This window comes from Scylla paramamosain, chromosome 27, assembly GCF_035594125.1.
Source record: "Scylla paramamosain isolate STU-SP2022 chromosome 27, ASM3559412v1, whole genome shotgun sequence".
In the NCBI taxonomy this organism is placed as follows: domain Eukaryota; kingdom Metazoa; phylum Arthropoda; class Malacostraca; order Decapoda; family Portunidae; genus Scylla; species Scylla paramamosain.
This window is the reverse complement of record NC_087177.1, coordinates 16533659-16549645: the sequence shown is the minus strand read 5'-3', so window position 1 is coordinate 16549645 and position 15987 is coordinate 16533659. Positions and strand designations below refer to the sequence as shown.

General features: G+C 37.6%; 1 protein-coding gene across 1 annotated transcript in view; it reads left to right on the top strand.

Annotated features, from left to right (window-relative positions):
- Nucleotides 1–15114, top strand: part of LOC135114291 (small ribosomal subunit protein mS33-like) — a 59414-nt gene extending 44300 nt beyond the window's left edge. Inside the window, 1 exon segment of the mRNA XM_064030180.1 lies at nucleotides 13672–15114. Within this exon segment, the coding sequence (XP_063886250.1) occupies nucleotides 13672–13785 (114 nt within the window). The 3' untranslated portion in view covers nucleotides 13786–15114.
- Nucleotides 15115–15987: the final 873 nt, after the last annotated feature.

Sequence of the window (15987 nt, the reverse complement as noted above, 5' to 3'; positions counted from 1 at the left end):
ATTTACTTGCAGGTTACAAAATTTCTTTTTCCAACTCTGCATACCTCTTTTTTTAAATCTTGGTTCTCCATTGCAGCACCATTCTTCAATTCCATTTCTTCCAGTTTCTCATTCATATAATTCAACATATTCTCCAGCATTAACACTTCTGTGCATAATTGTATCTACAAGTCTTTTCTTCAGAGCTGAATCCAATAAAACTTTTCATTGTCATCATCAGTTGTGAATAAACCAGCCTCTACCCATTCACAGAGCTTTCTTCGAACACTCATTTGACCACTGTACTGTTTAATACAGTCAATAGACTACTGTTTTAGACAGGACAGTACCTAGCACAGCTCCTACCCATTACCAACCACTAGGTTGCTGTGACTGCATGATGATTTGACAGAAGGTGGAGCAGCCTTGCACATGTCTGTCTAGTCTGGTTTCTTTTTGCACAGGCACTTAGCTTGGGGTTCCTTCCCTTGAAGACCTCTATATAGCTCCTTCAGCTTTGGGAAAACTGAGGAATATTCACACAGCATCATGCTTTGTCCATCCGTATACAATACCAGTTGAGGGTTGTAGTTGTACTACATTAAATTTTGTTGACACATTTTTCAACAGGAATATGTTTCAGTGGATTTTCTTAAAACAAATTCCTATTTTATTTTGTCTAACCTTCTTAGAAGTTGTAATATGAAGTCAAAACAATTTAAATTCAAGGAATTAATGCCAAGAACCTATTTCATTGTACACATTTAAAATTAACAAATTGTGAACTTGTGTTTTAGCAGCAGACAGTGATTGAGATATGAATGACAACTTCAGATGGCCATAAGACTAACAGTCATAAATTCTGTTAACTATGACAGTTAGCTAGGGTCAACTATAAGCACTATGAAGAATATGGGTCCAGGTGTTTTGCTAGTGTCAGTCAGCATAGTGACACCTTTACCAGAGATCCCAAGGGATACAACCATGGAGGCAACCCAGGGGCACAACTTTGAGCATAAGCCATATCTCTAGTTAAAGCAGCACCCAAGGAAGACATCTGTAAATCTTAAGAGAAGACTGTTACAGATACACTCTTGACAGTTGCAGATGATGAAGTTGAACTGCCAAAAATATCCATCATAGAAATGCCAAACATGCCCAACAACAGTTACAACCAAAACATCTAACTGGATGGAACTCAAAGAGTTCCATCCAGTTGGATGGAACTCAAGAGTGCTACTGCTCATATCCCAAGTGATTTTCTTGAACAAGATATTCACCATGAAGGTCACCATCACTTGACATTTAGTTCTCTCCAGCTTTCCTTTTTGAGCAAGTCCAAGATTTGAGTCATTGGTGGAACTTTTAAAGTTGTCAGGGAACCATTTGTGCAGCTTGTCAGTATTCATAGCCACATCAAGTCTGGTGATTGTATAAAGTAAGTGTGCTATTATTTGTAGTTGTGTCATGGCAAAAGACCACAATTTACATACGAGTAGTTGTCCTGGATGGTATTATGGAACTTTTCTCATCTGACATCATGGTTGAAAAGATTATAGTAGATTTTGAATGGGCTTTGTGGAAGACTCTTCATAAGTCTTTATTGTATATTCCTGTGTTTGGGTGCTAGTTTCATGGGGCATAAATTGTGTTCAACAAAGTTAAAGAATATGGGCTGTACTCAGCATATGTTCATTAACTTTCTGTCCATAATTACACAGGGTGTAACACAAGTTTTTGCAGATATTGCTACAGCTTAAAGTACAGCTTAATCTAAGTAAAAATTGTTTTATGCACATATGCATTTTGAGTGGTTGTTTAGCCATGGTGTGAAATTCAAGTGTGGCCTTTTGACAGATACAACAGACGAGCCAGGTGGGTATCTGAGGTGTGATATGTAAACCTGATTGTCAGTTAGTGAAATTGTTAATTATTCAGTCATGATTTCTACAAGTTTTGGAGGTTTACAGTATCCCATAACAAGACGAATGATAGCAACGTGGAGGTGATTTACCAGTAAACATTACACAATGATGGTATGGATGTAATGAACGATAAATAAAATAATAGGCTGCATAGCAGCACCATGCATTGCCTGACCGGACAGGGAGTGGGAAGAAGAGAGGCTAGCAGCAAATCAGCTGATTGCTAGTCAGTCACACGCAGAACCCACTGAGATAGTGAGTGAATGTGTTCAGATTGTATTGCATAACTTAAGGTAATGTGGAGTGTATGGACAGGGTGTTTCCCTGCCATGGTTATCCGTCTGTCCCAGCCATTGTATGTCACCCAACCACACTTGAATTTCACAACATGGCTAAACAAGGCCTCAAAATGCATATGTGCAAAGAACATTTTCGACTTAGAATAACCTGTACTTTCACCTCTCGCAGTATCTGCAGAAACTCGTGTTACAACCTGTATACATCATTTCATGTCACTGCCCAACCTTCCACTCTCATATCAATAATGCTTTTAACCAGCTGAAAGGCAGATGGCCTCAGGCTCAGACTGCTTATGCACAGCTCCATAAACTCAACTTTTTTTTTTTTTTTTTTTTTTTATGTAGGAAGGATACTGGCCAAGGGCAACAAAAATCTAATAAAAAAAAAATGCCCACTGAAATGCCTTGAAAAGACATGGATAGCCACCACATCACATCCACCTTCTAACTGGTCTGTATAATAGAGTAGTGAGGATGAATAACAAAGTTAAGGGTTGGCACCATTGCCTAAATCACAACCCCTCCACTAATGGGATGAATCTCTACCTGCTAATTAACACTAAAATGATGAGGCAAAGTTACTCCCTCTACAATTAAGGCTAAGCACACAGAAAAAAATATGTAGGATCCTGAGTAAGAAAACCAACTCTAAGCAGCAAAAGTTCAAGTAACTGTGGACATATGAAAAATCATGACATTATTACATCAGAATACCTAAGGAAATGCAATGAATTATCAGATGCTGGAGAAGACTTTACCTGTTAACCAGTACCTAAAGAAATGCAGTGAATTAGCAGACCCTGGAGAAGATTTTATTTGATGACAACTGAAATAGCCTGCCAGAACTTCAATGTATAAAGAATAATAAATATTTGCTGTATGATGCTGTATTTATTTATTACTACATTGTGGTAACTAACTCTGTGGTGAATGAGTCTTCCATTTTTTACAACAGTCAGTGCATTTGAACCAGAGTTGGTGCATTCACACTAGGTTGGTGGTGCATTTGGTCTGGTGTATACAGGGGATGGTGCATTATGTCTAGTATCCTGGTGGTGTGGCAATGTATCACCATCACATCTAAAACTGTGTGTGTGTTTTTTTGTCCTCACATATAAAAGTGTGGTGGTGCAGTGCTATTACATCTAAAACTGTGAGTGTGTGTGTTTTATCCTTACATCTGGAGTGATTTGGCAGTGAAGCACCATTACATCTGCCACGATAGTGAGACACCCCTCACTTGGATACTGTGAAACTCTGGGGGATGCTGTACTTCCTAATCCTAATCATAGCTACTTGAATTCCCTGCATCATTATGCTGCCCAAGAGCAGTCCTAAAACAGGATCAGAACTGTGTGATGGACCAATACCAGGTGTTACATGTCCCAAGCAGAGCATTTCAGTGAAAATGTCTTACAGCATAGCAACTTACCACCCAAGAGGAGGACAGCTGAAAACGTAGACAGTGTTGAGCACAGCAATCCCAAATAACGGTTTTATGTCATGATCATATAGATTAAAAGCAAACTGTGCTCAGTGTCTGATTGGGCTAAGAAATTTTATGCTTTTCTCCATGCTGAGTTAACTTAATATTTGTATAGTGTAGGACATAGTTGATATGATCTCTTAACCCAGACCAGATACTGAACACAGCTTGCTGTTAATCTAATGATAACAAAATCATGTTATTTGGGATTGCTGTGCTCAGTCAATTTTGACTTTTGCAGAGGAAGTCAATTTTGCCTTAAGAGGAAGGCCTCACTTGGAGTGGATGAACTGTGTGAAGAGAGCACTGAATAAAAGAGGAATGACTAGAGTGTGGGGTATTCCACAGGAAGTACCCTGCATCTACTGTGGTCTAGGGATTGGAGTAAGTGCAGAGTAGAGAACAGTCTCATTATGAAGGGGCAGGGGTAAACAGGAATGGATCTAAAAAATCTTTTTTTTTTTTTTTTTTTTGGCGGGGGGCGATGGTAAAATTTCATAAGTTAGTGGCAGCCTCAAGACAGTAAAGACTAGTGGATAGTGATGGCAGTTCTTTGCTTAAAAATCTGCAGCTTCCAAACAATCAAGATATATGTGACAAATAAATTTTTCTTGTGTCTATATATGAAGTGCAATCAATATTTAAGCTGGCAAGCAATAAGAAGAAACAGTTCAAATTGAACATCCGACCATTGAAAAAGCAGATCTGAACAGGTAGAAATCGTCACCACACAAGCCTTCAATGAAAACAAAATGTTTATTTTGATATGTAAGCAGCAATTGGGTGATCATAATACAGGTCATATATAAATTACAAACCTAACCTTTACCAAAAGAGTTAATATGTAAAATTGGACACAGCTGAAGATAAAAAAAGAATTCTTATAGGGATAGAGTTAATATGTAAAATTAGACACAGCTGAAGATAAAAAGGAATTTTTATAGGGCTTCTTTTACATGGGATTGAGGTAACACATTTGTGAAGATTGTCTGATTTAAATACAAATTCCCAAGTACTCAACAAGTGCCCCACTAAGCAGAGTAGTTGGTGGGTTTTTTCACTGAATTTGCTTATCACTCGACTGAAATAGGGATGTCATTGTGGACACAGACGAGGGCAAACCCGTTCGGACGCTCTTGGCAGACAATACTTCTCAGATAGGTTTTCAGTATTTTCAGTGTGAAAAGACCATGGGTTCTGCGTTGATATGTAAGCAGCAATTGGGTGATCATAATACAGGTCACATATAAATTACAAACCTAACCTTTACAAAAAGAGTTACATATATGTTCTGGAAGTGTCAACAGAGTTTTCAAGAGAATGGCAAGATTGGGGAACATGCTGGTGCTGGCATGTGCCTGGACTTCTTTGATAGTTTGGAAGACTGGAACAGATAATGCCCAGCACTCTGTTTCTGCCTTCACGAGTGTCAGGGATTTGATGTTGAGCTCATAGAGCTTCACTGCTTGAGGCACAGGTGCAACATCCATTTCAGGGCCATTGAGGAGCTACTGTACTTGATGGCTCATAAGATGCATGGGCTCATAAGACACCCCCCAGTTTTGGCAGACCTTGAAAAAAAAAAAAAAAAGATAAATAAGCAGATTTAAGCTCCGAATATGAAGTGAAGGATTTCACCTGACATATTGAAGACTCTCACATGCATTTAGATCATTATTAGATACCAATATTTTGCATTTAAAAACTTTAATATTTTCTAGCAGCCTTTGTACCAATCCTGTTGTGAGATGTAAACATGTACCTGGCATATGGCATCAGCAGTGACTGTGAAAGACTACAGGGGTAATGAAGTTTGTTCATAAGAATGTTAAAAGATAGGTGCAGTTTTAATTGTACGAAAGTGTATCTTACCTCAAGGAGTAATGGCATCACACTGTAGAGAATACAATGAAGCTTGCCCGTGTCACTGGGTTCTGCGTGTAACTGACCGCATGTTTGTTTTGGTACATGCAATGCGTGGTGCATGGTCACTTAGGCAAATTCTTCCTAACTTGTGTCATTTTATGTGAATTACCGGTAAGTATGACCTATTATACATTGTTACCTTGAAAGAAAGAGTTGTTTTGTGGTGTAGTACCAATCATCACTTTCTTTACATGTGTGAAGATGTCTGAGATTTGATTTTAGAGCCTCTGTTGCCATAGACTTACCACCAACCACTGCCTCATTGCTGAACCTTGGCCTCATAGGATGCAGGCTCATTTCCTGAGACTTTTGGAGAAAAGGTGCGTCTTATGAGCCATCAACAGGCACTGTGTTGTCATAGAACCAACTCTTCAACTCAGCCAAGATGTGGTTCACGAATGGAATGTACACTGCCTGCTGATAGTACTCCTCTGCATTCTTGCATGGAACATTTGATTGCTGGATCTGTCATCCACAGAGTTGTGGCACAGGGATGGTGTCATGCGATGACCCCACCTCAACCAAAAGCCCTTCCACTTTCATGAACATGTCATGGAAATGGTTCTCCACATATGCTCTGAACTTGGCAAGAATGGTCTCAATGCCACGAATCATGGCATAGGTCGCCATCTTTTCTCTGAAGAGTTTGGCTTGGCTTGAAAGTATGCGCAAACATACACTCCATTACAACCAGTCCAATGAGAAAATGAGGATCACATATGGAGATGAGGAGCCCAGCGGATGCATCAAGTTCTTCCTCGAGAAAAGCAGTGAAGACAGGAAGAAATTCAATGAAAACCAGCACTGCATCATGCCTCTCAATCCACCTGGTGGGGCACAGGGGACCAAGCTTTTGGCGCTTGGCTGAGATAAGCTTGACAACCTCTGTGAAGCGGAGAGAGTGCATATTTGAAGAATGAAGAAAGTTGTACACTTTAATCAGTGTTTGAAGAGTGATCTTCCTTTCCTTGATGTCACACGCCTTCGTCAGTACTACATTCAGCTGGTGGTTAAAGCAATGGATTGGCTTGGCCAGGGTGTAGTTCTTCATGAGTACTGCGGCACACCCTTTGAATTTTCCTGTCGTAGCACTTGCTCCATTGAAACCAAGTCCCCTGCACTTGGCCATGCCCAATCTGAGGTCTTCAACAGTGCACAAAAGGAGCCAGGTTAAACTTTTACTGGTGAGGTCTTGGGCATACACAAAGGCAAGGAAGTCTTCCCTTATTTTCTCTTCAAAGTGCTGAATGATGATAGTGGCCTGTTGTTTGCCTGATACATCCATCATCTCGTCCATGAGCATGGCAAACGTCATTTTTTTTTAATACGCCAACAAATATAGCAACTACTTTATAACATTTTATTAGTTTCTTTTTAAACAGATGGTAATTTGTTTTAATACAGACAAAAGAATTCAACTCCTTCATTTGCTCTAAAACTTTTCTTATTTGTAAGATATGAGGCCTACTATTATTCAGCAAAGAATATATTTTTTTTTTTTTGTATTGCAGTGTCACTCACCTGCAATACTGATTAATTCATCATGAATCATCTTGCTAATCAGCTTTGAGTTTTTAGCAGTACTTGTGAGGAGGCGCTTGAGTTCATTGCCCCCACCTTGATTTGATAGCACAGCAACACTCTGAACACACCTCCTGTTATGCTTGCAACAGTCAGATAATAGAGGCAGCATATTGTGGCCACAGAATAATACTGTTTCAGTTACTGGAACAAGCAGGTGTCTGTTGCTTTCGATCTGCTCCTTCCTCTTTCTGTAAATAATGGCATCATTAGCCCTTGTTGGGTGATGGACAGTGTCCACAAACTTCCATTTTCACCATAGTGATCCTGTGGTAAGCATTACATTTATGGCTGCAAAGCAAGTCAGTGGCTTTCTTGTATTTAATCATTGGCTGCAAAATGAGGGTTCCTAGCCTTGTCTGTCCACCAGTCCCAGCTGTATCTGTGTTGAACAAAACAGGCGATGCAATAGCCACCTATCTGTGAAGCTGAGTACTTGAGCCATGGATATGTGAAGCACCATCTGGGTTGAAATTGCCTCTTATGGTTGCCTTTGTAGGTATAAGGCAGTGTCTCAACAGATGGGGCCTTCTGATTAATGACGGCGAGTTTCTCTGCATCCATTGCCCTCTTATTCCTCACCATATTGGTAATGTCCACTGGAGCGGGTAGTGTGCCACTCGAAAGGGCACGAATCCCTTCTCCATCCTCCGTGTTGGGCTCATGTTGGCTATCAGAAGCAGCAGTCGAAGTGCTTGGCGTTGGCTCCACCTTGTTGTTACTCTTCTTGGGCACTTTTGGCTTGAAGAAGCTCATTATCTTCATTTGCTTCTTTGTGATTGTGTAAGAAGATGCTGTGACTGTTGTGATGACTCATGGCTGTAAATGCAATTGTAACAAAGAGAACCAAATTATAGGATGAGATGTCAGTAACTTAATAACTCACTCTTAGTAACTCAGAAAACCACAAAACAAAACAATTCATGGATAACCAAAACACCCAAAAAAAAAAAAATAAATAAATAAAAAAATAAATAAATAAAAAAATAAATTCACGACTACATGAAACAACAACATTTTCACACACACACGAGATGCACATCAAAATCCAATGATACTATTATGTCCACCAACACAAGGTACAGAACACACCTTTTAAAAGACACTACTTCATATCCCCAGCCCTTTACTTTCATCCCTTATATTATTTGCCTTATACACACAAGAATGAGGAAGCATGCCCTTTTAATTTTTACATGTCTGGGATAGAAACATATATAGTTGTTTTTAATTTAAACATTTTAAGCCTTGAGAGACTATGAAGGGCTCAGATCTCCACTATCATTATACTGTCACTGCTGCTGCTTCTACCACTATATCTACTATTGCTACTATTACTACTTACAACAACAACAATAATAATGATGATAACAGCAATAACAATATGTAATAATAACAGCAATAACAATAATAACAATAACAATAACAACAATAACAATAATAATAATAATAACAATGATAATGATAATGATAATAATAATAATAATAATAATAATAATAATAATAATAATAATATAATGGCAATAATAACAATAGTAAGAACAACATTATTATCAGTATCAATAATAATGATAATAACAATAATAATAATAATAATAATAATAATAATAATAATAATAATAATATAATAATAATAATATAATAATAATAATAATAATAATAATAATAATAATAATAATAATAATACATAGGTAATACTAATAATGAAGGTAATAGCAATGATAGCAATAATAATAATAATAATAATAATAATAATGATAATAATAATAATAATAATAATAATAATAATTTGTAGAAGTAATACTACTAAGGAACTGCTACAAGGCCAAATACCGTATTGCAGTAGTTGCACCGAGGAACTACTACAAGATCAAATACGTATTATAGTAGTTGCCAGAGAGATGACAGCCAGTAGTAGTAGTAGTAGTGATAGTAGTAGTAATGGTAGTGGTGGCAGTGATGATCTGCTGGATGCTGCAGCTAATATTCGGGCCCTGGGGGTGTAGGTGTACACCTTTTAGTCCTAGAAGAATGTAGTGAGGTTAGAAACCAGGTAATCTGAGTACCTATTCAGGTTAATTTCCAGGAGTGTTAGAAGTAGAAATACTGAGGCATAGGCTGAAGTTATTCTTTATTATATTTTGGCACTAGTCAGGCTCCACCTTGACTATTCTGTGCAGTTTTGATATCCATATTATAAAATGAATATAGGAAAGCTAGGATCGGTGCAGAGAAGAATGTTGATGATAGTAGGCTTTGTGCCGCCACACTGGATTCCAGATGGTGTAGCGTAACTGTATTTTCAGATTCGATGCACCAGGCCATCTAGGCTATTCTGGCGGCAATGATGCAATGCGATAATAATGCATCTACATAGTATGGCTTTTGACATGAATTCTGTTGGTAAAGTGAGAAACAGAAAGGTACAATCTATGAGTAGAATATCATACAAAGCGGAGATGAAGAAATACAACTATAAAGGTGTGGGTGGAAAGATGATTCTCCGTCATCAGCACCCACGCCGCCATGCCAGTAAAAACACTCTATCCAGTAATACATTAAGATTTGGCCAAAGTTGAACTTCTATTTTTATGGAATGACCTATTTATATACTGTATTTGATGGCTCACAAGATGCACCTTTTCTCCCCCAAAAAAATTCTCAGGAAATGAGCCTGCATCCTATGAGGCCAAGGTTCAGCATTGAGGCAGTGGTTGGTGGTAAGTCTATGGCAACAGAGGCTCTAAAATCAAACCTCAGACATCTTTGCACATGTAAACAAAGTGATGATTGGTACTACACCACAAAACGACTTTCTTTCAAGGTAACAATATATAATAGGTCATACTTACCGGTAATTCACATAGAATGACACCAGTCAGGAAGAATTTGCCTAAGTGACCATGCACCATGCATTACATGTACCAAAACAAACACACGGTCGATTACACGCCGAACCTGGTGACACGGGCAAGCTTCACTGTGTTCTTTACAGTGTGATACCATTACTCCTTGAGGAAAGACGCTTTCATACAATTAAAATTGCACCTATCTTTTAACATTCTTACCTTGCATACATGTAAAAAAAAAAAAAAATGAAAATAATGAGAAACTTTTTTCTTTTTTCTTTTTCTTTTTTTTCAACCTAAAAAAGAAAAAAATTCTAATAATGATCTAAATGCATGTGAGAGTCTTCAAATGTCTGGTGAAATCCTTCTCTTCATATTCAGCTTAAATCTGCTCATTTACTTTTTTTTTTTTTTTTTTCAATGTTTGCCCAAAACTGGGTGCATCTTATGAGCTCATGCGTCTTATGAGCCAACAATTACGGTACTTCTGACATCTTCAACAACAATATACTATCAGTTGCAGGGGAAAGATACATGAAAACTACAAAAATCCATGGGGGAAAACTCACCATGGAATTCAGCATGTTACATTAGAAGCGTCCCAACCTCTTTCCGGTCTTTTCAATGTTGCCACTTTTGTAAAAATGAAAATCCCATTAAAATTCCCATTAATTTTGAACAGCAAAAGTATACGTTTTTTCAAAGTTCTAAAAAAAAAAAAAAAAAAACTCAGAAGCAGGAAAATGCAGTTTGCACTTTATAATTATCAACATAAGAAAACAAAGAATATTCCGTGTTCCATAATTTTCTTCCCGAACAAAGACTAAAAAAAGTAACAGCTCCTTCCTTTAGGACAGTGCATCAACTTCAAATACCTTCTGTCCCTTTCATTTAAGGCAACTAAAAAGCAATGATTTGATCTCCCTCTTCCTCTTCCCCTGAACTCTCAGCATTGAAATTTTTAAGCATGTCAGCAGTAGGTTCAAAACTGACACATGACTGAAAGTAATGAGACAGTCCCCATCTAATTTTCAGTATTGCCTCGACTAATTTCTCAGAACGGCGATTTCTCAGTTTTGAGTGAACAACATTCATCTGTGAAAAGATTCTTTCCACATAGGCATTTAAAAAAAGGGAGATGTAATAATGCCATTGCAAGACCTGAAACATTTGGGAAACTTTTCTCTCCTGCAGAGTCTCACTTCGGCCCAAAAATCTATTACATTATGCAGGCAACTTTTGGGCATTGATGAAGTCCAAGGTTACTCCATTAATTTTCAGGATCATCCACATCTTCAAATGTGGACGTAAACCTAACACCAATAGCCCCCCCAATTAGAGACGTCACAGTGAGGCTGGTAGATACCTATCAGCGCCAGCATTTTTAATTGTCTCCGATTTCCTGGGGCAAAGGGGTGTCTTAGCTAAATTTGAAATCGATGTGCAGGAAAAGTACAGCATGAATTGCTGCACAAGTGTATCTAAAATTAAAAACATAACCCTTAATATTAATATTCATACTTACTGGTGTATGATAAGGCTTTGTTAATTGAATTATAAGATAAAACTAAAAATAGGTAATGATTTTTTTTTAAGTAAGTATAAACAGTAAAAATAAAAGGATGTTGACCTCGGCTTGTGCATTTTATCTGGGAATGTTGAAAAATATCAGATATCACTGACACGTCCTGTATATGAAAGTAATCAGTGAAATAAAAAAAGAACAGCACCGCTGGCGGACGTACGACGTACTTATCTTGATCATGATTCTTCAGTTAAAGAAAGCGCCGCGCGCCGTTAGGAAGGAGTGTAAAGTGTAAACAATAGCCTCTCAGTTCTGCCGATACAAAGGCCTTTACTTTGCTTTACTATATCCAGAATAGGGTATAGCTCGTTCCTTCAGGAATTTTCTTAATTCCGCTGTAGTCCATGATTGTGGCGGTGATGTATCCATTGTGCAGGTTAGTCGAGTAAGCGTGGTCTTGTGTTTTGGTTTGCTCGCTGCCCAAGTACCCGAGGATAGTGATCGTACTGCAAAAATAAAATCTCTGATACAAAATTATATTTTCTTTACATTAAATGGATTTGCCTGTTGTTTAGTACATGAAAATGCAAGTATATATTAGTATACTTCCATTGAGGTCAGTAGAAAATTACAGATTGCGTGCCTTGATACATTTATAGGCTCTTTTAAGAATATCATCTGAAATTATGAATAGAGGCTCAAACAATGTCATGTGCTGTCAGTTATCACAAAATTAATTGACTTAAAATTCAGACGCATTACTGTGCAACAATAGACCTTTGTAAGCTTGTAAAACCTTGCCCCAAAAAGTATTTATTTTCCGGCGAGAATTAAAAATTCTAGCGCTATCTGGTATCAAAACGCTGACTGCGACGTCTCTAATTAGTTTAAACTCAGCTGATCTGTCTGTTGTGCAAGAGTATTGCCTTTGCAACAGCACCCCTAATTTCGGTTCTTCTCACACCAGCCTGAATCTGTTGACAGCAATGGTGCCAGCAGTTAGTTTCTTGCAAATTTTGTAGATTCCACAGAATTTCCCACAAACTTTACAAATTCCCACAAAAAAATTCCGCAGATTAAGGCCAAATTTTCCTTCCCCATAAATAGTCCCACGTCAGACTGTCCTACAAATTTGTGGGAATTTCCCACAAAGTGGCAACACTGGGTCTTCTTGTCCCCTATCAGCTGTGCACATTGTTTTCTTTTATTTATTTAATCAAGAAGTATTTTTAGAGCTAACTTCTTTATTTTGTTCATTCATGCACTAAAATTCACTTTCGGCTTGCATGTGAGGAATGAGGTCAAAGATTTTTTCCTAGGCCTTTAAATCTTGCTCTATAATATTCAATATATGATTCCATAACTTAAATACTGAAAATAAATAAAAAAAATCCTGAGTTCTCCAGAAAAGCAACAGAAAGGTATCAATTTTTGTTTTGACTCTCAGAAAGTTGACATTTTAGCAGAGGGGGGGGGGGTTGTCCGACACCCCCGGCGCCTCCTTCCCTGGGTACTGCCCTGTACGAGTTAGATTGTTAGATGAGTGCGGGGCCCATAAGAGCGCGGGGCCCTGGGCACATGGCTGTTGTGCCCTGGCTGAGCAGGAAGGTGAAAAATTACATCAGACACTGAAAAAAATTTAAATCTTGCCTGAGCATCCCATCCACCTTTGCATAGTAAAGCCCAAGGAACTTACAGAGGAGGAATTTTTTAAAGTTTGGAGAACAGTGTCCAGAGCTATCTAGCGGTGGTGACCGGCTTTGCTCACCAGCTCTCTAGCTTTTTAGGGGTATCTTAAATATATTTTGTTTTCTCAATTCATGGGTATTTCAAATATTTTAGTTATCCTAATATTTTTTTGGGGCGGCCCGGGCCATCAGGCCCAGTCCCCCCTTCCTCACGCCTTCATATGCCCACATTCGATGACACATTATGTATTATAGTTACAGCACATTATAAGCAAGTCAGTTCTGTACCCACTATCTGCATACAGTCGAGATTTCCTGGGGGGGGGGGGACCCTGGGCAGAGGGCCACACCTCAGATTAATCCTATGTTGTAATATAAGAGAATTAAGGCAAATATTTTTTTTTCCTTCACAGTATGGGCTTTTCCGAGATGAACACCAAGATTTCAAAGAAGAGATGATTCGGCTCCGAATACTGCGTGGGAAAGGCAAGCCAAAGAAGGGTGAAGGAAAACGTGCCAAGAAATGATTAAGGACACCAATGCCCTCTACACAGCTTTTATTAACTTTGTAAATGAATAAATAAATAAATAGAGATAGATAGAAATATCTCTGGTTTTATATATATATATATATATATATATATATATATATATATATATATATATATATATATATATATATATATACTATAAACTAATCCAAAATACATATACAATATAAAAAGGGTAAAAGACACTAACCCATAAGGGTACAGCAACATGTATAAAACAAAATAGAGAGCTATACGTGAGGCAAAACACTGAATAGTAATAAAAAAAAAAAAATGTATAGTCAATAAAGCTATATGGTAAGACATTTGTAGGCACTGAGTTATGCAAAAAACAAGTGGAAAGAATAATGGTATAGTGTAGTAAAACAGATCTGGTGTGCTCTTGCTGGCAGGGAGATGAGGACTGACAAAGGGTGGCAGCATGGGAGTAAGACTGGTTGGACTGGGAGTAACCTGGAACAACATTTCACCTTCTCAGAAGTTCCTCACTTCTGCACCAACAAGAGCACACCAGGTCTGTTTTACTACACCATACCATTATTTTTTTCACTTGTTTTTGCTTAACTCAGTGCTTACAATTATGTTTTACCATTTATCTTTTATTGTCTACACATTTGTTTTTTTTTTCAATACTATTCCAATATTTTGCCTCACTCTATAGATCTGTTTTGTTTTATGCATGTTGCTGTACCCCTTTAGTGTTTTATCTTTTTTATATTGTATACAGAGTATAACGAGTTCCGAATTTTCAGAGATATGAGCAGTCTACTTGCAAAATCAAATTGCGCTCTCGATATTGTTCCCTTTGCTAACCCTAAGTTCAAACTTGGCGCTACGTGCCATATTTACCTATAAATATGCCGCTTCGCCACTACCCACACAGCACAGCAGCACAGTAAAGAACTGCTCTCTGCCCCAGGACACAAGCCCTGTAGCAGTTTATTTTGAGATAGTAGTTTAAAATTTAAATTTAATTTAAATAACATCTTACTGCACCACAATGACATCGCTCATAGCGTATGGACCTCCACCAGTCGGCTTCTGAGAAGCAAAGAGACTGGAGGGTTGTGCTACATGGTGTAGGAAGCCTGCTCCATTACATTAAGTCCACAAATAGGCAGACATACCCGTCTTATGCTTTCAGCCAGCCATCTTAATAAATTATATGAATAAAGACGTGTATAAGCCAAGAAGGAGAGAGGGAGAAAGGAAAAAAATGTGCATGAGAGAGTCTCATAACTTGGGGCTACACCTGCTGGACTTTGGCTACACTCACTCAAGTCCATGAATAAAGAAACAAATTTGTTTTATGCTTTCTAACAGCCATCTTGATTAATTACATGAATAAATGCGTGTATAACCCGAAAAGGGGAGAGAGAGAGAGAGAGAGAGAGAGAGAGAGAGAGAGAGAGAGAGAGAGAGAGAGAGAGAGAGAGGCATCCTGTTTCAACCCGGGTCATACACTTTGCATATTTGAGTTATATGTTTAGCAGAAGCCTCAAGTCTGTCACTACTCAGTTGTATCACATCACCCATAAGGCATGGTGTTCTCTCTCTCTCTCTCTCTCTCTCTCTCTCTCTCTCTCTCTCTCTCTCTCTCTCTCTCTCTCTCTCTCTCTCTCTCTCTCTCTCTCTCTCTCTCTCTCTCTCTCTCTCTCTCTCTCTCTCTCTCTCTCTCTCTCTCTCTCTCTCATGGTATCAAGTAAGCAAGCAAGCATTACATTGCAGAACATATGACACTTTTCTTTGTGTAACGAGAAATTACGACTTACCAGAAGCCTTCCAGAATGTATCTTGCTTGTCCTTTGAACCATCTGTGTGTGTGTGTGTGTGTGTGTGTGTGTGTGTGTGTGTGTGTGTGTGTGTGTGTACGAGTATATATATATATATATATATATATATATATATATATATATATATATATATATATATATATATATATATATATATATATATATATATATATATATATATATATATATATATATATATATATATATATATATATATATATATATATATATATATATATATATATATATATATAGATAGATAGATAGATATATATATATATATATATATATATATATATATATATATATATATATATATATATATATATATATATATATATATATATATATATATATATATATGCTTAAATGTTTCTTTTCTTCT